Raw genomic sequence first — 27120 nt, 5'->3', positions numbered from 1 at the left:
AGATACTGCATTCCTTAGATGTGCACAGACAACTTAGATTCTACTTGGACATGACCAAACCTCAAAGGAAATCTGAACTGCTGGTGGCATTTGCTGCAGGGGCAGAGCGGGAAGGCTATTTCAAAGAAAACCATTTCTAAATGGATAAGCCATTGCATTCATTTCTGCTATAAGCACCATGGAAAACCTATCCCCCAAGGTATCAGACCTCAGTTCACCATGGTGGCATCTACCTCTACAGCCTTTCTCAGAGGTGTCCCTACCAGGGACATCCTAGAAGCTGCTACCTGGAGTTCTGTACATACTTTCACTAAGCATTATCATTTGCCAATTTTCTCTAAATCAAGAGCTGGCTTTGCCACTGCAGTCTTGCAGGGCCTTATAGCTGGCCCTAATGCTATATAAATTCCTCCTCCCAACCATAGCTTTGGGAGTCTACCCAAATGTAATGACTGCAACAGTGAAACACGAAGAACATAGTACAGTTGTGTACACTTGCCATAAATGTAGATGTTAGTGTATTCACTGTTGCAGTCCTGGTTACCATCCCTCCAGCCCCCTAACTTCTTTTGGCTGTACCTCTACTTTTTCCTTTACTATGCTTAAAAGCCTTTTTGGTATATTTGCTTTTCTGTTAGAGGTATATCTTTGTACTTTTATATTTAATTGCTTCCCATTAGGGGACACCTGACATCTGTGGCAAGAAAAACTGATGTAATGGCATCTGCTGCATGTTTTATACCCATGACGAGCTGACGTCATGGAAGAAGGGACAGCAACCGATGCAGGACCCAAGACTTTGTTAATCAGGCCAACTGAGGGCTACCTGCAAGCAGATAACCCAAATCTAATGACTGCAACAGTGAATACACTCTTAACATCTACATTTATGTTAAGTGTACACAACTGTACTTTTTGGGACCTTTGCCCCAAATTATGCATGGCTTTCTTCAGACTTTTTGCTCTGAGGTGTGGCTGCTGCTGTTTCTGGAGCTGTTAGGAGATCATTTGCTTGGTTGCTTAAACTGTGTACCTGAGGATGTCAAAGCTGAAATTTCGATTTATTTACATGTGAAGTGTTCTTGGCTATCTGCTGCTATGGTCCTGAAATGGTCTGATATGATAGGTAAGCTGACCAGGGAGGTTTCTCAGATTTTTTAGCCTAGATCTCCAAGTTCGTAAAGGATTTTATAGCTTGTTCTGTAGCATTTCATAAAAACCAGAATGGGCAGATAAAGCAAGCTGCTGCCAAGCAGACTATTAAAAAAAAAAGCTGGGGGTGGGAATTCTAGGAAAAATGCTCACACAAGAACAATCCAATTCTGTGTACAGAAAGCATCCTCACCCCTGTCCTTTCCACCCTTGGAAAACTTTTAAATCTTTCCAGAATCTGGGACTCCATTTCTCTTATTGGCAGCCGATAGTGTCACACAAATGGGTTTTAAGAGAAGTTCATCAGGGATACAAATGGGTAGTGGAGGTCCTTTCCTTTTCAGAGAATTCTTTTACTTTGTGTCATTAATTGTCTGACTCAGTTTGTGTGATGGAAACTCATCTACTTTCTCTAATGGGGAAAGGTTTTTATTGAACATTTCTGGTACCAAGTAAGAAGAGTCTTTCAAGACCAGTCTTAAATAATTCCTTTCTAAACCATTTTTTGAAAGTATAAAGTTTGAAATGTTGACCCTTCTTGATCTGGTATTTTTCATTCCTCCCTTTGTGATCCAGATTTAAGGGATTCTTGTCACGTCCGTATAGAACCACATTTCTTCAAGTTTTCTGTCTGGATCATACTTTCATATGGGCTATCCATCGCTCATGCGTTATTCATTGTCTAGCTGTAGTGATAATCTGCTGCAAGGTATTCTCATTTTCCTTTACTTAGACTGCTTGCTTATTTTTGCAGGGTCTTTCAGAAAGTGTCAGCAGTCTTTCACTTTGGGGAGAGCTAATTTTTCCTGGGGGTGCCCTAGATTTATCCGTTCAAATAACTGTTCTACAGAAAAAGGCAGGTATCTAAAATTATTCTTGTTTTTTTTTTTTTTTTTCACTTGAACCACGGACTGTGGAAGGGAATTTCTCAAGAATACTAGGTTTCATTGAAATAATGATTCTTCTAGCCAGACTCCTCAACTGAAATTCATTGGTCCTAACATCAACCTCGCCTGACATTCCAGATTCTTGTTAGATTTATAAAAAGGGAACTCTGTGAACTAGATTAGTTTTATCTGGGTCCAGGTCTCCCAGTTTTTCCATCTAGCTCTAGCACCCTATAACAGATGCCTCTGACTCTACTTGGGGACTGGTGTGTGGTGGCAAAACTGCAGGGTCCGTAAATCAAAATGGACAGACCAAAATGCAAGAAATGTAAAAGATGTTGACAGTAAGATGCTCTGCGCTCTCATCTTTGCTCCCCAGGATCATTACAGGCAACTCCAGATGACACTGCAGTAAAATAGTGCCTAAACAAAAGGGACCAGATCTTAACATCTTTGCAGATTACTCTTGGTAGCCTGGATGCAGATTTTTAACACAAGTCCTCTCTGTCTCAGTATCTTGCGTCCTGCCAGACAATTTCATTAAGACCCTTAAAAACTGAAACTGACGCCGGAATTAACCAAGCTGTGGGAACACTTAGAGACCCATTTGCTTCCTTTCACAACAAACTGGCTCAATTATGTTTCTGGACTTCATGCAAGAAATCCTGGAAAACAGATGGGATTTTCTTTTCTTCTCTTTGGGCAGGAATGTTCTGTATTCTTTTCTGCCCTTTCCACTAATAACTAGGGTATTTCTAAAGATTGAAAAGGAATCCCCAAAGATCATCGTGTTGACTCCCTAATGCCCAGGCAACAGTGGTTATCCCATATTTTGGAAATGGCCAAGTACAATAACCACAAGATTCCTCACACTGGACCTACACACACAAAACTAGATGCTTGATGCACACCAGCTAGAAGCAACTTCAACTCCCTGGGTGATTGTTACCTTTAGGCACCTGTTTTCTAGGGACTTGCAGTGGGTGTTGAAGGAGAAAAGGAAACCTGCTATTAAGAAATCATACATTAGGAAATGGAAAAAAAATTCCTAGCCGGTGCCAAGATAGCCAGAACCTTTTTAATGCTAGTATTTCTCTGGTTCTGCAGGGAGTCCCACAGCCAAGGGGATTTGGATGATGCTGACAAGGCAGAGGTGGTCCACAACAGCAGATACTGTAACTGAAATCTTCACATCTAACTTTATCTTCACGTATAATCTACTTGCATACTTTCTCTTGTCTGTTACCATACTATAAGGTACTGTTGCAATAGAATTTAAGCACTGAAGTCCACCACCTCAGAGTAACCACTCCTAATTATCTGTTGCATCTTTCTCATACAGTTGATGATCCTTTCTACATCTAGCCTACTGTAGTAATATTCTGTTCCCAAAACCGCATAATTCTTAGATAACTAAATAATCCACAGTTTTCTCTGACAATGTTATGCAAGAGCATACTTTTGTCTGTATGACATCAGATTGTTGCTTTGTACTGTATTAAGTTACTCTACATGAGTTTTGTACTCGCGTGTGTGTACTACTGTTGTACTAGTATGTGTATTCCTATGGTTTCCCATGTTGTCATTTTTTTGTATTTATCTGCTGTACTTACGGGCAGTGCAAGTAATCAAAGTAATTTTGTATGGACTTTTCTCCTTGGACTTGACAAAAAAGGGTTTCATGCCCAGTCAGGTTTGCCAGCAAACCAATGCAACAAATATGTCAAGGAGCTACCCTATTTCTCCGTTAGGGTTAGTTTCTTAACCATTTCAGCAAGTCTGCCCATGGATTCTCCCCTTTCGGTGCATTGTGTTTAAATGTTTTTAAAAGGTGCATTTCGTACAAGGCTTCCTGGAAAATGGATGGTTGTCCTTGGGATCTCTTCATGCTTTTGGAAAACTTAACTGTTGCTCAATTGAATCTGCTCATTGAGCTGATTTTCAGTTCTTAACCTGGAAAACATTTTTGCTGATTGCTGTGACTTTGAGTTAAATGTTCATATTGTGAGTATCTCATTTTCCAAAAAGATAGGGTTTCTTTGAGAACTTGTCTTAATTTTTATGCCCGAAAGAGGTATCTAAGTTTACTTGGAGTGAAGCTATTGGTCTCACTGTCTTAATTCCAGAACCCAATAGTGAGGGAGAAAAGATTCTTCTTGCTCTGTATGTCCACAGACAACACTGATCTCTCAACAGAGCTAAAACTTTCTTTTAGAAACCATTAAAGTAAGAGAAAAAGACCAACCTGTGTCAAAAGCAGACCAGAAAATGGTTGCCACATGCCATTACCTCTTGTATACCCACCACAATATGGTAATTCCAGGCAGGGTTAAGATTGACTTTACCAGGTCTTTGGTCACATTTGCAGCTTTTTGTAAAGAGTTTGGTTCTAGAAGCAGAACCTGGTTCTCTGTATGGACATTAAAAATCACTACAAGCTTAATTTTCCTTCTCCAGGTCTACAGCAGGCTTTTACTAAGACATTTTTCAGGGGCTCCTGGACCCTCCTACTTCTAGTCCACTTAAGCTATGGTAGTCTGTCAACGTAGCTATGTCTACTGCAGCAATGATCAAATGCTGAACAGTTAGCTGTATAAATAAAGTTACCAATAATGGTAGACATTCGAATAATCACTACTTGCAGTAGCCACTCCCTTCGTCCCCCTTATTGTATGTTTTTATTGCCAGGGCAAGGACTTTCATTTTTAATTACCTAAAATTGACAATTTTCAGGGCTGTAGTCTCCCTTTTTTAGTTATCAAGAAAGCTGTCATGGGCTTTGCACCCAAACCATTGCATTTTTTTTCAGCTGTCCTTTGAGCTGATAACTGGGTGCATGGAAGCTGCTCTTAAGCTCGTGAAGCTGGTCAGCTGTTAAATCCAGTGCAGGATATAATCTCTGCAGTTAGCTACTGCAACAGTGATAAACTGAACTTCTATAATGGCAAGTTTACCTATACAACTGAACTTTCTTGGCCCAACAGACAGTTTTCTGGGAACCAAAAGATCCCTAAAAATTAGTAGCTGTGAAAATCCTAGTAGCAAGACTTTCACAGGCTTTCAGACATGGGTTCCCACAGCCATGGGGGACTTAGTTGATGTTGACAAAGGCAGACATGGTCCTGAAAATGAGGGGGTTCCACTGCTGTTTACTGAGAAAAGGAGTAGCAGAACCCCTGATTTATCCGTTTCAGAAGTAATCAGTGGGGTCCTTTATCCCTGCAGCAGGCATGGATGGCCATTGTGCAAAACAAATAGTTGAAAGATATATCCAGAGGCTATACTATTACTTTCTTGGAAGCACCAAAGCTGGTCATCTTTCCACTGACAGATATTCCACCCTATCAGAGGGAGGTGGCAAGCTGAAAAGTCATAGACATTCTTCAGAAAGGGAGTCATCGGAAATCCCACTAGACCAGAGGGGGTCTAGGATTTACACATTACTTTTTATTTCCCAAAGAAACTGAAGACCTTAAGCCAATCTTGGATGTCAGCAGGTCTACAAGAACGAGGCTGCATGTGCTCCACAGACGCCCAGAATTGCTACCTGAACATAAAAATGTAAGTTCTCTTAAGAGATTCCTGCACTTCTGTCTAATTCTGAGACCATCTGTTTGGTCTTGCTATAGCTGCTGTTCCAGGTGTTTAGTGTATGGCAGGAATTGCAGGTCATATGAAACTTGTGGGGATAGGATTTACCCTTGCCCACATAACTGGCTTCTTGTTTCTACCATGAGGAGAGTCTATATCAAAGGCAAGGAATTATTTGTTTTGTCTGTTTTTGGGGCATGTCTGTGAACACTGCAGAATCACAGCTGAAGCTGTTGGAATCACTAAGGCTTCTTACACTGCTGTCTCAAGGATCAAAAAATTATCAGATTATTTCAGAGCAGATGACTGACTAAAGAAAGCAATCTTTCATAATGCTGCATCTACTGCTTTCCTAATTCTCCAAGTCTTGGTTTCTTGGAGACTGTGTACATCATCCATTTTCACATGAGAGTTGGACAATGGACTCAAGTTCAGTTGATGCAGAGGACACACGTAGCGAGTTGTACCCTTATCCAGCGTTTGCCATCTCCACTATACCTGTGATTACAGCTTTTTAGTCTGTTCAGATGGTCTGCCCTTATCTCCCTTCTGCAGTCATTCACTGACTATGGCTATATCTGCCCTGGGGTGGGGCAGCATTATTTGGGGCAGATGGTTGTAGTCATCAGGAAGCAAAGCCATATGTCATTGCACTTGAGATGAAAGGCCATTCTGGATGTTTTCAGCAATAAACACGAGTAATTTCAGTTGTGTGGTATGTCAAGCAGTGGGACACCTGGTCTTACCTTTTTGTCAGGTACCCACAAGAATTTAATAACTGGCAGTGTTCTTGCATTTTCTTCACAGCAGCAGCATGCAGCTGCACAAGGGAACTGCCTACTAGACAGGCTCAGTGATGCAGTCTCCTGGATGACAAGTGGTCTGTCAGCCCTTTTGTAGCCTGAATTATATCTTTTGATAGGGCCATTCTTACTGTGATAATCTTGTATGCCTGTCCAAGAAGATTGCAGCTACTTTTGCCCCGATTGCTCCACAGAGTCAAACTCTCAGGGATGCTTTATTCCGTTAGTGGCTGTCAGGGTGTTTCAGTGCCTTTCATCCTTTCCATTTGCAACTACTGCTACAAACTGCCAAGCTGTGCAGAGCAGCAGTAATCTTCATTGATCTGCTCTTTACAGGTATGGTTCCACCTTTGGCTGCACCTCAAGAAGAAACCAATTCTGGGTCCATTTCCAGATCCTTTCAACCATCCATCTGGCAAGCCTCACAGGACCTTTGACCCTAAAGTTAACTGCATGTTTTCTTTAGTTTTCTGTAGTGACCAGGTACGAGTCATAGTAGAGTGGCCCATATCCTTTTACACTGTAGCAACCATTCATTTAAATTTTTTGCGTTGGGCCATACAGTTGGGTTTACTCAACTTTTTGGCTTTTTTTCCACTCTGTTTTATGCAGGCAGTATTTTTTCAAAACTCCACCAGCCAGTTATTTCCAGCTTATGTCATGGATTTAGTCCCACCTGTCTAGCAACAAGTAGTTTGCTTCATTTTAGAAATGTCACTCATTTCCTATTTGAAACGGCTCTTTCAGCTAAATTTAAATGTATGTTATGGAAAAACTACTAGCAGCTATCACACAAGCAAAAAGTCTCTCCAAACTGCAGTTTCTGACATCACCAACCTCTACCTAGTATTCTGTATAGACAGTTTCTCTGCATACCTTTCATTCATGCCAAAGGTAACTTCAGTCTTCAGTTTTGTCAGTTTGCCTGGATTATTTCTGCAGTATTTTAACAGAAGTGAGTACACACTTCACTGTCCAGATGATCATAGGTAGTTAAAATTTTATTTGCAAAGAAATGTAAATAAATTAAAGGTACTAGAAGACATGATCACATTGGTTTCCTTTGTGGTCAACAAGTTGGGTTAGAAAGTATACCAAGTGACTGTTAGGTCAGTGGCAACATCAGCCTTACTCAGAAACTTTCACTAGTTGTCTGTGCTATAGCAACATGAGATGGACTTTTTACATGATACTATAAGCTATGCAAGATCTCTAGATCCAGGTCTTCTGTTATTAGCTGGAGATTTTGTCCTTCAGTATTAAAGTGGGCTGTCTGGATAAATGTAAGATATGAAATTTATGGGTTTATCATAATGAGATGGTTATCCATGGTGATTCTCTTAAACCCACCTTCTTCCCGTCTTGCAAATTGCCTCATTCCAGTGACGGACGTGTCCTGAACCTTTCTAAGGCAAATTCCTTTATGTATGTATATACTTTTTGTATGTAATTCAGTAGGACTTTGTGTGATAGATTGGGTCTGGAGAACTAAATGAAACCATGTGCATTGTGAGTTAAAACAGGAGGAGCTTGAGCTTGAGCTTTGGCTGGAATCATGGGTACTGATGAAGATCAACCTGTGATGTCTAGTCTTTCAGTGTTGCAGTGGATGGCCATGGATGATAAAAGTAGAATGGTATGGCAAGCAGAAATACCTAGCTTTCATGTTTTGACCAAAGCAGTTAGATTTTAGTTTCTGTATGCTTGTGTACCTCAACTTGTTAGAAATGTCTTGAAGGAACCCCTATTCTGACTGCTGTTAGTGGTTCCCAGTTATCAGAAGCATATGTTTGGTAGAAAACTTGTAGAAATGTTGAGGAGTGTACAACTGAAAGCGTGCCTTGCAGTGTTCCTTTCACATTATTGAAAATGCTGCAATTTTGGTTGGCTGCTTATTCTTTACGGCCACCAATAGCCTTACAAACACATTACTTGTATATTGTTGAAAGATTGCATATTTATCATGACTGAATATTTGTGCTTAATTTTTAAAATTGCAAAACTGATGAACTAAAAAGCATTCCTTTTTCCCTGTTCTAGATGTCATTATTGGTGAGAATGGTGAGCCTGTTAACAGCAAAGATGTCAAGCGGTGCATAAAGCAAATACAGGAGCTTATTGTGTGTCGTTTAAATCAAGCTGTGGCCAGTAAACTAATAAGTTCTGTGGACTACTTGAGAGAGAGCTTTGTAGGAACCTTAGAGCGATGCCTGAAGAGCTTGGAAAAGTCGAATCCTGACTCTGCCGCTTCTGCTTCATATACTAGTAGTCATCTCAAGCAGGTAATGTAACATGTTCACATCCACATCTTTTTAAACGTTTATGTTGTCTATGTTAAATTTGATTGAGAGCATTAACTATTTTTTCCATTAGTACACCGATGCTATAAATATTAAAATATTGCAGGAATATTGGATCCAAAATCTCTGTCTCTGGAGGCCTTGCAGATGCCCACTTCAGATGTTCACTTCAGATGTTCAGGGGGAACCGTGGCTGATTATTTCTGAAGGGCTTAGGGTTGTTCATCAGATTGTTACTGGAAGTTCTGACTCCAGTTATTGAAAGCCATCTGGGGTATGAGCCTTTTAAATTTTACAAGGTGGATGTCCCTTTGAAAAAAAAAAACAAAAAAAATAAAGCATGTTTCTCCAGCTCCTAAGGACCTTCAAAGTGAATACCAGAATCTTGCTCGGGGGTTGTTCAGTGCCCTTATGACTTTGAAACCTCCTCATGGAGTTTCTCGTACTACTAAACCCCCCCCCCCCCGGTCCTCTACTCCCATTTAAACCCAGGGAACAGGATTCCTGTGAGGAGGTGGATTCAGATGAAGAATCCCTTATTCATCTCCGATTTCCTGTCCATTGGACTGTGTGTCTGAGGAAAAGGAATCCACAAGTCCTGACACTCCTTTCGAGGAGATTTCTTTTGGGGACACAATCTCTAAAATGATGGAATTCTGTAAATGGGATTGTGCTTAGGCTTCTGAGGTTCAGAAGAGGTACTACAAACTTTTGCAAATAGACTTGGACCTTTTGCTGTTCCTCCTGTTTTGGCTGCATTGTTGGATGCCTTTTCTGCCGCGTCTAAGGCCTCCGATTCCCAGCCTCCTGCCCCCAAGAAACGTGATAGGTTTCATAGGATGCCTGAGGACTGCAAATTCCTCTATAGGTGTTGTCCTGCTGACACCTGTGTGGCGTCGGACATCTGCCAAGCCATCTCAGTTACTGCCATCTACTAAGCTACCACCTCCTGAGAAAGACAGAAAAACTGTGGAAAGGCTAGGCTAGGTAAGAAGGTTTTATACCTCTGCTACCTTGGCTTTTACGGCTGTAAATTATCAGACCTATATGTTCAGATACATTTTGGCTCTTCAGGAATAACCTGACAGACTTGAGAATGATCTCCCTGACTCTGAACAAAAGACTTCTGCTCATTCCCTGCTGGAGACTTCTTTCCAGGTGGCATGCCACTCTAATAAGTGTAGCTATGATGCAGCAGAGGCTTCTCCTAGAGCTCCTGCTCTTGGTTCACTGATAGAGGAGATATTTCTGGCTTCGGCTTATAACTTTGCCTGATGATATTAAGGCTAAGGTGATGGATGCTCCTCTAGACAACAAACATTTGCTTGGTGAAGCTGATGCTGCTTTAACTTCAGTGTAAGGGCAAGTCCTTGCGGCAACTTAAACATGTTTTTATTTCTTCTTTGCCTAAATTTCAGAGAAATTATTCTAATAAGCTGTACTTTGTTCATAGGCAATGTAGCCTTCCCTAAAGGGTAAAAATAAAAAGGTGGGAAGTAGGCTCCTCCTGCTAAAGCTACCCAGACTACTGTGACTCAGAAGTCCTTTTCCTGACCAACCAGGTGCTGACTATTCTGCTCTTCTTAACTACATTCCTCTTTCAATTTATTTTTCCCGGTCCCTTACGGTCTGATTATAGATTACTGAGGATGTCTGGGTTCTGTCCATCTGCCATGGGTATTTCATGGTCTTAATCTTTTTCTCCCTTTTAAAGGCATTCCTCAGCCCCCTCAGAAGCAGTTGGCCTCCTTTCTTGGGGTGTGTCAGGATCTTTTGATTCATGGAAATATTCAGGAAGTTCAGTTTCTCAAAGGGGAGAAGAGTTTTACTCCAGAATGTTATAGCTCCTAAATAAGAGGGCATTTTGGAGAACCATTCTGGACCCTTTCTGAATGTTTCTTCAGACTGTTCCCTCTGCTGCTTCCTCAGGCTTGTCCAGTGTTCTGACTCAGCCAAGCTCCTTGTGGTCCTGCAGAGTGGTGCTAGCAGCAGAGAGATGAATGACTACTACCTGATTAAGTATTTCTTTTCTACCTTTTCATTAGCGACTGCATTTTCTCGCCAAAAAGCGAGTTTGTGACTGCTGTAATACCTTAATAAGCTTGTTGTAGCATTTCTTGCTTACCTGCACTTTAAAGTCATTGTTTGATTTAACTTTTAAGGCTGCCCACTCAAGTGCGCTAGCCTGTGCAAAGCATTTACTGTGTTTTTCTGCCTCTGATACTGTCCTAAAAAAAAAAAAAAATAATCTTTTTTTTCCCACCGTTACTGTGCTAGAATAGTCCTGAATTCAGGTTTTGCTGTATTCCGGACTTCAGTACAAGTTCCTGTGTTGCCCATATACTTACTTGGATAGGAGGAAGCTTCTCTGTTCACCAGTGAGAGTGGGGAGCTTTGAGCAGCCTATCTGTCCCTGGAGGAGTGGTTTCAGCCCACTAACTTAGTTGTTTATTGACCGTTTTGTGCTATTTCTTAGCTCTTTCAAGTCCCCTGCTTTAAAACCCGCTTTGGCGCAGTTTGTGCGCTTGTTCCTACTCAGCCAAGCTCTTCGTGGTCCTGCAGAGTGGTGCTAGCAGCACAGAGATGAAAGAGTGACTACTACCTGATTAAGTATTTCTTTGCTACCTTTTCATTAGCGACTGCATTTTCTCGCCAAAAAGCGAGTTTGTGACTGCTGTAATACCTTAATAAGCTTGTTATAGCATTTTTTGCTTACCTGCACTTTAAAGTCATTGTTTGATTTAACTGTTAAGGCTGCCCAATCAAGTGCGCTAGCCTGTGCAAAGCATTTACTGTGTTTTTCTACCTCTGATACTGTCCTAAAAAAAAGAAGGAAAAAAAAACAAAAAGTCTGTTTTCCCGCCTTTACTGTGCTAGAATAGTCCTGAATTCAGGATGTTCATCATGTTTCACTGTTGCAGTCATTACTCTTGGGTATCCTGCTGGCAGGCTACCCTCAGTCGGCCAGAATTCCAAAGTCTAGGTCGGGCGTCTGTTGCTGTCGCCTCTTCCCTGACGTCAGTGCACCAGGGGTATAAAAGATGCAGCCAACACCATTTTCTTCAGTCTTTCTTGCCGCGCGGTGCCCGAAGCAAAAGCAGTTTGCAAGTGCCGGTCGGCAGTCTCCTGAGATTTTCAAATCCGAATTTCAGAGCCGAAGTCTTCATTAAAGCTAAGTACCCCATTGGGGAAACTTTTTTCTTGCTCCAGACCGATGTCAGAAAAGTTTAACAATTGAATTTCTTGTGGGAAGCAAATACCTCATAAGGATTTTCGCTCTTACTGTATTCCTTGCCTAGGCCCTGATCACAACGTTGCTAACTGTCGGTTTTGTGCTAGATTTAACCAACGCACTATCAAGCGTCAGTTCGATTTTGCATTTCATTACTTTGGCCGAAGATTTAATTATATAATGCCGTCTGACCAGCTGACAACCAGAGTTTACAAAAAACGCAAGGACAAGGATAGGCATCTGAGGTCCAAAACTGACTAAGCCTCTACTAGGCCAGTTGCCGGTTCTCAGTGAGGCACTTTTGCAGCCTCTGGTGCTTGCTACCTCAGAGCCACAGGCCGCTACAGACTCCCACGTGGAGCCGACTGGACCTCTGGATACTCAAGGTATTGGACACTCAGAAATCATACCCTCAGATGGGTCCAGAGCCGCTGAACAGGAATCTGCTTCTGAGGGTGCCTTCAGACCTACACAACTATATATTAAGCCATCTTCAGCTTCAAAGACAGACTAAAGCAGCTCTAAAGACAAAGAAACAAGTACAGCATTCTCCTAGTCAGACTTCCATGCCTAAAAAAACAGATGCTCATAATGGCCGAAGACCTAATTACTTTGATCAGGGGCAACCATCCCCCTCCTGATAAGAGGCCTAGGCAAGAGACAGAGTATGATTCTTCTGATAAGGTATCTATCTCCAACAATTCCTCTTCTGAACAGGATTACTCCATGCTTTCCTATGAGGATTCTGATGCTGAAGAATCCATTCCTTCAGCCTCTCCTCCTGAGGATTATTCTTTTGGGGAAATCCTGCATACTATGAGGGAGCATTTCCACTGGGAGAGACAAGATTATTCTGAATCTAAGAAAAGGCTCAGACTTTCTGCTTCTTCCTCAGCACAGACCCCTTGCTATTCCACCTGTTCTAGACATTGTGGATGTATTTTCAGAGTCCGGCCTGTCCCCTGACTCTTTACCCCCTGCACCTGCTAAACCAGACAGATACTACAGGGTCCCGGATTCTCATAAATTCCTATATAAAAACCCCGCTGCTGACCCAGAAACTATATCTCTGGGTCCCAAGGGGGTTGAAGTTTCCACTGCAAAAAAAACCTGTCCCCTCTGATAGGGATTCTAGGGCTCTAGACAGATGGGGGAAAAAAGTCTATACTACTGCTACCCTGGCTGTAAGGGCTTTAAGTTGTCAGTTTCATATGCTTAAATATCTGCAATATTTAATGTCACTGCTTAAACAGAAAATGTTGACAAATACTGAATGTTCAAAGAACAAGGAATTGCAGGATTTATTGCATGCAGCTGAACAAGTGGGAAAGCATACTTTGCAATGTGGTTATGATTCACTGGAGGCCTCTTGCAGGGCCGCTGTTACAGGTTCTGTTATTAGAAGGCATGCTTGGTTAAAGGAACAGAATCTGCCTGATCATGTTAAAGCAAAATTATTAGATGCACCATTACAGCATGATACTTTGTTTGGTACTGAAGCAGAAGAGGTGTTGAAGAAAATGGAGGATAAAGCAAAACCCATGCAGACTGTCGAATTTCTTACAGGTACAGCCACCCAGGTTTAGTAGGAACTGGCCTTCTAAAAACTGGTCCTTTCCAGTGTCAGACCACAGAGGCAGATACAGGCGTTCCAGAGGCAGATCTCAGCCCCAAGGCTCATACAGGCCTAAACAGTGGGGTGCTCCTACCTCCAAAACCGGAGAAGACTAATCACAACCTTACAGGAAACAGTCCCAATGACTTTCCTCTACCAGTTTCAAACAGTTTTCTTTTGACAGCCCCCTTAGGGGGAAAACCTAGCACTTTTTTCATAAAATTGGCAAATGGTTACCAACGATAAATGGGTCCTGAACGTAGTGTCCCAAGGCTACAGGTTCCATTTTCACACTCTACCAAGGTCAAACGGCATGCCAGACCTGACACACAATCAATGGGCAGAGGCACAAAAGCAAATTACAGCCCTCATGGACATGAGGGCCATTCAGCAAGTACTACAAGAGCAGGAGCAAGGATTTTACTCCAGACTTTTCCTAGTACCCAGGAAGGACAAAACCTGGCGACCAATACTGGACCTGTCTATACTAAATAAGTTTCTGGAAGTGCTAAAATTCAAGATGTTGACTCTACAGCAGCTACTGCCCATGCTGGGCAAGAGGGCTTGGCTCGTAACTTTAGACCTAAAAGAGGCATACCTGCATGTCCCAATCAGACAATCTTGCAGAAGATACCTCAGATTCAGAGCTGGCTCAGTGCATTACCAATTATCTGCATTGCCCTTTGGCTTATCCACTGCGCCCAGGGTCTTCACAAAATGCCTGGCACCAGTAATTGCGTTTTGCAGACAAAAAGGAATTCAAATATATCTCCACTTGGACGACTGCCTAATTCAAGCAGAGAACAAACACACACTTCTAAAGTATCTGGCATTTGTAAAAAGATTACTAATTGGCCTAGGGTACACCGTAAACAAAAAGAAATCAAAACTAGTGCCTTCTCAAGAGATAATATTCCTGGGTGCAAGCTTAAATACAACTGCCCGGATGGCTTATCTCACGCCAGATGAGCAAAAGCAACTGACTACTTACTTCAAGAAACTGGCAACAAAAACCCAGTTATCTGCAAGGAAAATCCTGCGGGCCTTGGGTTTCATGGCATCCTGCATTCTACTAATTCCATTTGCCAGACTGCATATGAGGAAACTACAATGGTATCTGAAACGTGTTTGGACTCAGCATTGCCACAGCCTGGAGACAGTGATTGCACTCATTCCCTGCCTACAACAGGAGTTTCAATGATGGGCAGAAGCCTGTCACCACAACAAGGGTCTGTCATTCAGTTTTCCCACAGCCATACAGACACTGACTATGGATGCATCAGATTATGCCTGGGGGGGGGGGCATATGGCAGGAAAATGTATTCAGGGCACATGGCGTGCAAACCAGATGCATCTTCACATCGATCAAAAAGAGATGCTAGCTGTTCAAAATGCCCTGACAGCTTTCATGGACCTGCTTCATCCAGGACATTGGCTGATAGACAACACTACGGTCATGTGGTACATAAACAAGCGGGGAGGTACACATTCCTACCCCCTCTGCAGACGAGCAGTGACCTTATGGGACAAAGCATTGGCTTTTCAAGTTCACCTGCAAGCACATTTCCTGCCAGGAAAAACAAATACTCTTGCAGACGAACTAAGCAGAAACCTCATGGATCCCCACGAATGGAAACTGGATCCACAAGTCTTCAGCATGATAATAAGGAAATGGGGATGCCCAGATATAGATCTATTTGCCTCCCCTCACAACTGTCAATTGCAGAGATTTTGCACAAGGATTTATCACAAGCAAGCATAGAAAGTGGGCGCCCTATCATTCAGCTGGAAAAATCTAACAACATATGCTTTTCCCTCACTGTCTCTCCTTCCCAGAGTACTCATAAAGGTTAGACGAGAAGCCAAAAATGATACTGATTGCACCAGGCTGGCCACGCCAGCACTGGTACCCAATCCTAAAGAGCTTGTCTCAAGGTCCAGCATGGATATCGCCTCAAACTTCTCACTTGCTGACCCAACAAAACAATCAGATCCTGCACAGCCAACTCTACCTTAAATCTGGCAGCATGGCGGATAATGTAGCCATTCAGAAAACTCCTCTTTCAAAAGCGGTTATGGATGTTATCTTAGAGGCCAGGAGGCCCAGTACCAGAATATCTTATGCAGAAAAATGGAAGAGATTCTGTGCTTGGAACCAGGAACAAGGCATTGACACGTCTGTACCAAATATACCTCCGATTTTACAATACCTAACTGAGATGCTGAACGAAGGCCTTTCTTTCTCATCAATTAAGATTCATGCCTCTGCCATTTCAGCCCATTACAATATGGACCCACCTATCTTTTCTCATCCTTTTAATAAGGCAGTACCTCAGAGGAGCCAAAAACATTAGGCCTCCAAGGAGAGCACCAATTCCGGCCTGGGACCTCAATTATGTATTGGAAAAACTCACACTGCCTCCTTTCGAGCCAGCCTCAACAGCAGATATAAAATTCTTATCCTGGAAAACAGCTATGCTCCTAGCAATAACCTCTGCAAGGCGAGTCTCTGAGTTACAAGCACTCATGGCTGTGGAAACTTCAATTATTTTTCATCCAGACAGGGTTTCTCTGAGGACAAACCTTACATTTATGCCTAAGGTGGTGTCCAGTGTGGCCCTCAAGCAAACCATTCACTTGCCCAACTTTTACCCAAATCCACAGAACAAGGGTGAGAAAATTCCCCATTCTTTGGACATACACAGGCAGTTACGCTTGTACTTGGACAGAACTAAAGCTTTCAGAAAGACTGAGAAACTTTGTCTCATATGCTGCAGGTTCACAAGGAAAGGCTATCTCAAAACAGACTATTTCTAAATGAATAGGCAATTGCATCCGTTTTTGCTATTTTCAACATGGCAGATCAGTGCCTAAGGGCATTAGGCCTCATTCCACCAGCGCAGCAGCCTTCCTCAGAGGAGTATAAACCAAACATATCTTAGAGGCTACAACTTGGAGTTCAGTGCACACCTTTACAAAGCACTACCACTTGCCCCTCTAAGTCCAGAGCAGACTTTACCACTGCAGTTCTGCAGGGCCTCATAGCCTCTCCTAATCCTATTTAGCCCAGCCACCCATCCTCACCTTTGGTATTCTACCCAAGAGTAATGACTGCAACAGTGAAACACAAACATAGTACAGTTGTGTACCTACCCTAAATGTAGATGTTAGAGTGTATTCACTGTTGCAGTCCAGGTTACCCACCATCCCCCTTCTCTTTGCTGGGACTTATCTGCACTTCTCTGTCCTATACAACTTTTTTGGTGCATTTGCTTGTAGATGAAGGAAATGTTATTTTTGTGCATGCATTTCTTATTGGCATATTTTTCTGCCTACCAATTTGGGGCACCTGACATCTGGGGCAAGAAAAACTGAAGAAAATGGCATCTGCTGCATCTTTTATACCCCTAGCACACTGACGTTCGGGTAGAGGCGACAGCAACCAACGCCAGACCTAGACTTTGGAATTCTGACCGACTGAGGGTAGCCTGCCAGCAGGATAACCCAAGAGTAATGACTGAAACTATGAATACACTCGAACATCTACATTTATGGTAGGTACACAACTGTACTTTTTGCTGTATTCTGGACTTCAGTACAAGTTCCTGTGTTGCCCATATCCTTACTTGGATAGGAGGAAGCTTCTCTGTTCACCAGTGAGAGTGGGGAGCTTTGAGCAGCCTATCTGTCCCTGGAGGAGTGGTCTCAGCCCAGTAACTAGTTGTTTATTGGCCGTTTTGGGCTATTTCCTAGCTCTTTCAAGTCCCCTGCTTTAAAACCCACTTTGACGTGGCTTTGCGAGATTTTGCGCATAGCGCAGAATCGGGCAGCACCGCTTAAACGGGTTTAAACTATTTCCAACTGCTCTAAATCTCAAAATAAGCACTCTATTTTCTTTCTAAAGACCAGCACTTGCTCATATAAGTAAACTTACAGGTAAACACCAATAAACTTAAGCACTACACCCTCTTATACTCTTAAGTACTTGCTCCCCTATTGGTCCTTTCTGATCAGTCAATAAGTAGTTCCCTATACTTTTCAGGCATATCCAAAGGCCAGTTTCGGGTTTACTCCCCAGTCCATCTGGTGAATCTGGGAATCTTGAGGCAATGTTAAAACTGCCTTATGTACACAGACCACCCTCTCCTCCTCCCAACAAGCTCAAACATATGTGAGAGATGCAACTGTATAGCCAAACTGGAGGCTGAGCTCTCTCAACCCAGTACTGATGCAGCTGGTCAGGAGGAAAAGGTAACCACACACACCACAAATCCAGTCTCACGTAGACCCATCGCACCAGCAAACCAAACACACACAAACATACTCTGAGGCTCTAAACAAAAATCTGCCTAAGCAGCAGCCACCTCCAAAGCAGACATCCAAGCAACCCCCACAATGCAACAATACCCACATAACACAACTCACAAAGTCAGTGTGCCACACAGTCACACCCCTTAAGGCTAAACACACCAAATACACTTGTAATAGGCAAGACTATTGTCAGACACACTGACGTCCCACTCACCAGACTGAATAAGGAGAAGGTCACTGAAAGCTGCCTGTCGGGTGCCAGGATCCGCCACATAACACATGCACTCAGGTCACTCTAAAGCAAGTACAAATATGACTCCGTCATTGTCCATGCTGGTGTGAATGACCTGAGATGTACCTCCCTGGACTACATGAAGAGACACAGAGGAGCTCTCTGATCATGTAGCCCAGGCCGGTATGACCCTGACCTTGAGTAGCATCTTGCCCTCACCAAGAATGATGCCACAGTATAAAGACAAAACGATCAATTTTAACAATTGGCTAAAGTATTGGTGTCATTCAAAGGGGATCCAGTGTCTGTCAGCTTGGGATGACATGCTCTACAAGCCACGTTGCTTCGCGAGGGACGGCTTGCACCTGTCACCCTTGGGTTTTCGAATACTGGCAAAAGGCTCTTGCCTCCCCCATAGTGCCTTTTTTAGGCAAGGCTCAAAAGACAAACCCACCTCCATAGACAACACAAAGAAAAAACTAAGGGTAATGCTGCTCAACGTCAGAAGTCTAAACCTCAAGATGCACACACTCGAGACTCTCCTCAGTATGGAGAATATCGATATGTGCAGTAACAGAAACCTGGTTCAAGGCTCCCGAAAGCACCCCAGCACTACCAGGTTATATTTCATACCATGCTTTTCGGCCAAAAAACACAGACCGAACCACAAAAGGAGGGGGGAGTATCCATATATATATATCAGATACCCACACCTCCAGGTTAGTGGCACTGCACGAAGCATCTGAGACCATCCATGTGCTACTAACAGTGGGCAAAACTGCCTTTCAGTTTGTAGCCTGCTACAGACCACCCTCCCAAACACAGGAACCCCACTCTGCTTTCCTGAGAACACTGGAAAATATGAAGGTCTCTCCAAACACCATTATATTGGGTGACTTCAACTACCCAAACATTGGGAAAACTACTCTAGCCCAAACACCCTCGTCCAACGGTTCCTAGAATTTATAAACTCAAATGCTATGGAACAACTGGTCACCACTCCCACAAAAGGGGAAAACCTATTAAACCTGGTCATCACCAACATGGGGTCTCTGTTCCACACCAGAGGTATACCCCTCATTGGTAAGATCAGACCATAAATTAATCTATCTGGACGTCCATATTCTGTCCTCACCCCCAGCCAAGGAAACCACGGTGAAGAACCTCTCAAAAGCAAACTTCACACTTCTCAAAACTGAGATGAAATCTTTCAAAGACCCCGGGCCAGTGGAAACTACGGCCCAAAACGCAGAATCCTTTACAAAAGCATTTTATGGACACCTACAGGAATGCATGGAGCATGCTATCCCAAATAAAACAAAGACTCACTCCTCCAAAGGCAGGAGACCTGTCTGGTTGTCCCCGGCCATAAATAAGCTATATAATAGAAGGAGGAAGCTACTACATGATAGAGCAAAATCCCAAAAAGGGAAGGCGTCTCTGATCAGTACTAGCAAGAAACTACGATCCCTCAAAATCATCTAAGGCAAACTTCGAAAGGAAAATTTGCACAAGACACTAAGGATAATCACAAGGCCTTCTTTAGTTATGTCAGGAACCTGGGCGGCAGCTCCCAGATGTGCTCTGAGTTAGTGCAAAATGACAAAAAATACACTGAACCCACAGACCTTGCCAACATCCTGGCAGAAAGGTTCAGTGCAAACTTCTCCCCCCCCCTTCCCCTCCAAAAGAGCAAATGTCTATCCCAACAGAATGTAGCTTCCCTGTGATCACAGATGCACAGGTGAGAGCTGCCCTCTCCAAAGCAAAAAACACAGCATCAATGGGACCAGACGGGTGTCCTGGGCTGCATCTTACATGAGCTCCAAGAAGAACTAAACCCTCACTTAGACACTGTTCAATCTCAGCCTTACTACAGGATATGTACCCAAGGAATGGCGTACAGCAGCAGTGGTCCTGCTCCACAAAGGTGGTGCCACAACAGACCCCGGAAACTATCGCCCTATAAGCCTGACCAGCCTGGTCTGCAAGGCTATGGAGCGTATCATCATGGAAATCATAAACAAGGACATTGGGAGCCTCCAGACACTGGATCCTACCCAATTCTGCTTTAAGGGCAGATCTTGCCTCTTGAACCTGGTCGACTTCTTTGAAACTGTTACCAAAGCCATAGATGAAGGGAAGGTAGCCCACACTGCCTACCTGGACCTCGCAAAAGCCTTCGACACAATACCCCACTCGGGCATCATAAATAAGCTCACCAGCTTAAATAGCAACCCCTATGTCACAAGATGGGTTGCAAACTGGCTCAGGGATAGAACCCACATGGTCAGAATTGCAGGTGCCATGTCAGACTCTAAACCAGTTACAAGTGGCGTCCCACAAGGCTCAGTCCTGGGACTCCTCTTGTTCGGTATATATTTCTCAGAGATGCAGGCTAACACGGGTGGACTCTGGCTGACAAAGTTTGCAGACGACTGCAAACTGGGCGCCATAATCGACTCTCCGGCCGACACGAGCATCCTCCCAAAAGGGTACCTCACAGATGGATAATTGGTGCCAGAGCCATGGCCTAAAGTTAAATGCCAAAAAGTGCATTGTCATCCTCTTTGGAAAAAAACTAAGTGCCCACAAATTACCACCTAGGTAGTAATCCATTAAGTACAGAAGAAGTAATAAGGGACTTGGGGACCCAAGTAGATAGTAATCTCTCCTTTGACAATCACGTTGCCAAAGTAGTTAGAAAGACCTTCTATATAGCACACCTTATCACGAAAGGGTTCACATCTAGATCAAGAGAGGTCATTGTGCCCCTCTACTCATCACTTATCAGGCCCATAATTGAATACAAGGCCCCATTTGGGATGTACCTTACCAGACACCTGCAGCAACAGGAAAGACCCCAAAAGTACCTCACCAAGAGGATCAAGGGACTCAAAACAGATGCCCTGTGCACTTTGGCTAAAGAAACTCTAGCTCTTCTTAGTTGCGTACCGCCTACTCAGAGGCAATCTGTGTCTGACGTATAAAGTCATGTCCAACCCAGAATTAATGGACATGCTCCACCTAAAGAAATCCAAATCCCATAGAGCTACATGCTCCAGGGACTTGAACCTCAGCACAGAAATAAATAAGACATGCTGGAGGGACAGATTCATATCCCAGAGGCTCCCCTCACTTGAACAAAATCGCAATCCATGTTAGACAGAGCCCCTCACTGACTATATTCAAGAGAAATCTTGACGAGTGGATGGGAGACCGTAAGTTTACCCCTGGGATCTCCTCTGTGTCCTTGCTAGACAGAAGTACCCCGGGATCTCCTCTGTGTCCTTGCTAGACAGGTACAGTAAACTAACCTTAATATGGCTACCTTATGTGACCTACTATACAGAGGCACAGTCAACTAATCTAAAAGGGTGGCTAAAGCCAAACACACTCTGGCTAGGCTTATAACTGCCCTAGGGCAGATAGCCTAGTATCAACCTATGGACCTCAAGGATACTTGCCTTCATAGTTATCAGGAAGTTTTTACATTTCTCAGTTGCTTCTGGCATCTTCAGTTCTCTGCTTTGCCCTTTGGCCTTTCACTATCCTAAGGGTATTTACCAAATGCCTCACTACTATGATTGCTTTTTGCAGGGTAAGGAGGATCCAGGTTTTCCCTACTTGGATGACTTACTGTTTCAAGTATCCTTTCCAGAGAGATTGCTGCAAAATGTTCATTTTGCCATCTCCCTTCTACAGAGCCTGGGCTTTACTATAAATTTCAAAAAGTCCTTTCTGACTCCTTCACAGGATCACGTCTTTTTGGGGTGCAGAATCCAGACTGTTCCAATGCTGGCATTCCTGCATCCTCCCAAGGCCCTAAGTCATTTCTTTATTTCAATCTCTTCTTCGTCTGACTTCAGTAACAAATGTGCTCCCGTTTGCCAAGCTTCACTTGAGAAAATTTCAGTTGTTTCTAAAGTCAGTTTGGCTTAAGCATTCTCATCTCTCATCCTGTCTGCTGGCAACAGAAGTCACAGCTGTAGTAGAAAGAGCCGTAACAGAAGGAAGGCTCTTACCATGATAGTCACAAATGTCTTCAGAAATCCAAGAAAGTTTATTTGGACATGGCCAGTCCTAAAGACCTAGGATGAAAGTAAACAGAGCTGATCAGATTTACGAGAAGTCTTAGTCTTAGCCAAGTAAAATCGGAGTTGTCTATGCACATCCAATGTGTGCAGCACCCTCTCACTAGCAGACTCTGGGGAAGGGAATTAGTTAACATGACCTTACTATGTCTAGGCAGCTCAGATCTTGTATCTCAGCTCAAAATAGAATTTCCTTAGTTACACTCATTTGCTCACTCCGTATTCCTTAGAGTACTCTGTAGGGAATTTTTAAAGTCCTCCAATTCCATTGCTGTCCAGAAACACATGTTCCCATTTACTGCTTTCTTTCCCATCACACCTGCAGCATTTGTTATCTTCCTAAGGAAAAATTCTTTGCAGTCTGCTTGGGGTGTAAAGGTATCTATGCAAACACTTCCAGGAAAAATCCCAAATCTTCTAAATTTTGTTGCGTATTTGGGACCCATACATATACCCTGTCATTGTTTCTTTGTGAATTGCATATCTAATATCTACCAAATTATTTCTAACTGCTTGTTTATTCATATAGTTAGCTTGCAACATTTTATATGCCTTAGTAATTATCCTTTTCTAAACAGCAGGTGATATTCTAGATTCAATGAGAAGCTCAACCAGTGCAGGATTTTCATTTAGGTTTTACTTATCCCTTTTGTCTTTGATACTCTTGATATCAGTCCTTGATAGGGAAGGCTTCCTCTCCTATTACTTTTTCTCTAATTATTTGTCCCCAGTACTTTGATTTCTTTGCCATATTTTCCATCAAATTCTAGTCCTGTCTTGTCTATTCTCTATACCCCAAGTTGCAGTCAACCCTGTCAGCAGAATCTCCTTTCTCTGTTACTGTTGGGCTTAATTCTTTGTATAATTTCTGCTACTTTTCTTTTGAGATTCCCCTTATTTTGTAATACTTTAACCTTTGCCCCCCCCCCGAATGATTTTTATTGCTTCTTAAGCAGATCTTATTTCTACCCTGTTTTTAAACTCCACTTTTATTTTATCCCACTCACTAGCTATTACGTTTGCAGTACTTTTTGAGCTTCTCTAATAACCCGGACAATTTCCACTAGCCATTCCTTAACGTTCTTAACAGGTAGGTGGAGAGAAGCACCAATGTCTCATCTTTACTTTACTTTATTACCCTGCATTTGTATCTTTGTAATTGATGAATGGTGGGAAGTAGTTACTTGTGTATCAGTTCTCAAATGGACAGGTTCCTGTGAAATATAATTTCTGTTAAGTCTAGCCCAGTTATTTTACATTGGGGAATATGTAAATTCTTGAGTTCACTACTTCTTTACCAAGTATTTTCATAAATATCTTTTATTGTTTCCCTTCCAGATACATCCTCATTGTTGCAAATCTAATTCCAGCCCTCACCTGTAAGTAATACTCCCTGCTGAAAGCTGATTATTTCTCCCCAAATTTAAGCTCGATAATAGCAGATGTTAAGTTGTCAATCTCGCCTTCATTCTTGCTGGATGGGTTCGGAGCCGATCCTCTGCTCCGACTCTGCCACTTACTAAAGCTCGAGAGCTTATTTTACTGGCTCGAGGTACCCTATATCCCATGATGCTAGGCAACAACTCCCCAGATCTCGCTTTGCGCTATGTAGGTGCATATTTTTACCTGCTCCTCGTTAGTCTTTAAAATATAGTGTTCAGTCACCCTTTTAGTTAATTTTTTTCACAAAAAAGTTGTTTTTTCAGTAGTTACCTACTACCTTAATTCTATTCCTTTTTATAGCCTTCCCTTTTTATCCCTTATATCCCTCCCCCTCCACTCTTAGGTTAGGCCTTAAGCCTGCCCCTTCCCTAATTTTTCTTAGGGATCCTGTGGAGTGTTTGGGTGCGTCAGTATCCTAATTAATATTTTTATTGTATTGTTTTTGAGTGTTGTGTGTGTGTGTGTTTTCTCTTCCTTTTGTGATCCCTCGACACTTATGTCGAAGGAACCAAAGGAAACTAAGGTCTCAGGCTTTAAGAAGTGTGACTTGTGCCATCAGAAAATGTCTCTGACAGTGTGTCACACTTCTTGTGTTTACTGCCTGGGACCCCTGCACCTGCAGGACTCTTGTTCTGTGTGTCATGCATTCAGTCCAAGAGTCCTGCAGGAGTGCAAGGGACAAACTTATACTGAGGGGCTTGTTAAAGCACGAGGGCTCCCCGACTAAGTCTGCGTCGTGGAGGCCTTCGAAACCAGCAAAACCGTCGGCTCTGAGTACCAAGCCATTGGCTGCTGGCTCTGTGCCTAGTTCGGCTCTGGCTGGAGCAGATCCCTCTGAGTCACAGGTTCCGGTCTCAGCACCACTCAGTGCCGATACCAGAGTCCATGCATTCACTGTGTGCTCCGGCTGGAGCCGACGTGTCCTCTGCTCCTTTGGCTCCATCCATATCTAAGAAGAGGTCAAGATCCCCTCCATCCATTCGGCTCAGAGATCTCCCCTGCTCTCGGAGCGGAAGCCATCGGAACCAATCTTCTCTGTCATCCAGACTTTCAGATCACGACCTTGAGAGAGTGGTAGGTAGGCTGTTAAAGTCTCAGGCATTGGCCCAGATGATTTGTAGCCCATCTCATCAGACGGTAGCTATTACGACTCCACCTATTTTTCCTCCTTTGACTCTCCCTCAGAGTTCGGAGCCGTGACTGTTGTGGTGTCTGAGCCAATACCTCCCCCTTCGGCTCCCACACTGATCTCCTCCTTGATGCCTTCCTTGGACGGATCCGGGCGCCTGGTGTCTCCTCGGCTCCGAAGGGGCGAGTGGCATTGGACCATTGTCCGACCCCGTTCTCCCTCTCGGAGCGTCTGCGCTGGTGAGCTCGGCCCCATCGGCCTCGCAGCTTTCCCTGTCTGTGCGGCCTGGGGTTCCTACCTCTTCGGAGCGGGGGCCCTCTGGCCTTTCTGATAGGAGAGCCTTCAAGGTGATGAGTGTACTAGCCCCAGGGCATAGTCAACGGTCAGCTCCATCAGCTCCTCCCACTACAGTGCCTGCTGATGTCTCTTCCCACTCTCTTGCTCCCGGACCCAGAGATCCAACGCCTCAGGTTTCCCCATTGGGAATTTCTTCCTCTTCCGAGGCTTCTCCTGATCTGTCAGCGGAGCCTCTGCATAAGAGAACATGTAAGAGGAAGCATGTGGACTCCCCTGAGTCCATTACATCTGACACCGACTTTGAGTTGGAGGGATCCCCAAAGTCCCCCTCTGAGGATGTATTTTTCTCAGACATCCTAGAAATCCTAAAGCAGAGGGGGAACTGGTCTTCCCTTAATCCTTCCGAGGACGAGTGTGTGTACCTGGAGGCGTTTGGTTCTCGACCCTCCACCTCCTGGGTGTCTCCGCCTTTCGACCCCCTTATGGAAGTAGTGGCTCGGAAGGCGTGGTCAGCGCCGGATTCGGTGGAACCCACCCATCGGAGGCCATCTAAATTCATCACAACACCAGTTGACAAACAATTCCTAACAAACTGTGTACCGGCAGATGCCATGGTGGTGGCTGCAGCCACCAAGAAGGAACTAGCTGATTCTTCAGTACCTATCCATCCTCCTAAAGGATTCTAGGACCATGGATAGGTACGGTAAGCGGATGTTTTCTTCAGCAACCTTTGCCATGCGGTCGCTGAATTACTTGTCACTTCACCCACCTTCAGAGAGATCTTCTTAAAGAGTTTGGAGAATTCTTACAGGATCCATCAGCTGCTGGGTCCCAGGATAAAATAAACTCACAGCTTGGAACCCTAAACTCGATTGTTAACTCCTCCATGCATCTAATTTCATATGCAGCTGATGGAGCGAGTAGGGCCGCGGGCACAGGAGTGGCCTTAAGGTGTCACGCCTGGATGCGGCTGTAATTTCGCAGACCCTTTCAAGGCATCCTTCACAAATTCCCCTTTTGATTCGGCTTTGTTCGGACCTCAAGTGAAAGACACCTTGACCAGATGCGAACAAGATGGCAAGGCTCTTTCTGCCATAGGAGTCAGTTTCCCCACTCCAAGACCATATCCTAAGGGTCAGAAGGGTGGGAAAATGTGGTTCCGCAAATCTCAAGGAGTCTCACCTGACTCAAGAGGTCAGTTTACCCCCCCCAGAGGCAGAGGGGGTAACAACAACAGATGCCGCCCTAGGGGCAGAGGGGGGTCTGCAGAAACAGGGTAGCAGGGAGCCTCTCTCTGACAAACCCTTCCAGCATCCCTGAGATGTTGCCCGATTGACCACCTTCGGAGGCAGTTGGGGGAAGATTGTCGCTGTACCCAAAAGCCTGGCTTTCCCTTACTCAAGACAAATGGGTACAGTCTATCATATCAGAGGGTTACAAAATTCCCTTTATCCAAACCCCAGTTCAGCAAAAGGGAGCCCTTCCAGACGTTCCACCCGGTCTAAGGGAACTAGCAGTACCAGAGATATCAAAACTGCTAGCAAAAAGAGCCATCCAGCCAGTCCCAGCAGACCAACTAGGATCCGGAATCTACTCAAGGTACTTTTTGGTACCGAAAAAGACAGGGGACTGGAGACCAATATTAGATCTCTGCAAACTAAACAAGTTTGTAAAGAGAACAAGATTCCAGATGGTCACGCTACAGTCCATTCTACCCTTTCTGGGCAAGGACAATTGGATGTTCTCCGTGGACCTTCAGGATGCGTACTATCACATCAAAATTCACAGGCGCTCCAGAAGGTTTCTCTGCTTTCGGCTGGGGGCCAGTCACTACCAATTCAGAGCCCTGCCCTTTGGTCTCACTACAGCCCCCAGAGTGTTCACCAAATGTATGGCAGCAGTTACGGTTCACCTGAGACTGCAAGGATTCCAGGTGTTTCCATATCTAGATGACTGGCTCCTCACTGCCACCACCAGGTATCAACTTCTCCAAGCCAGAGCTTACACCATTCACATTTGCAGAGGGCTAGGAAT

At 43.8% G+C, this 27120-nt stretch overlaps 1 protein-coding gene across 1 annotated transcript in view; it reads left to right on the top strand.

Moving 5' to 3' along the window:
- Positions 1-27120, top strand: part of DSTYK (dual serine/threonine and tyrosine protein kinase) — a 1161378-nt gene that overhangs the window by 261830 nt on the left and 872428 nt on the right. The window contains exon 4 of the mRNA XM_044076801.1: positions 8474-8715. Within this exon, the coding sequence (XP_043932736.1) occupies positions 8474-8715 (242 nt within the window). The remainder of the gene's footprint in view (positions 1-8473; positions 8716-27120) is intronic.

This window comes from Protopterus annectens, chromosome 7.part0, assembly GCF_019279795.1.
Source record: "Protopterus annectens isolate FY-2018-M chromosome 7.part0, PAN1.0, whole genome shotgun sequence".
NCBI lineage: Eukaryota > Metazoa > Chordata > Ceratodontiformes > Protopteridae > Protopterus > Protopterus annectens.
This window is presented reverse-complemented; position numbering and strand designations above follow the sequence as displayed.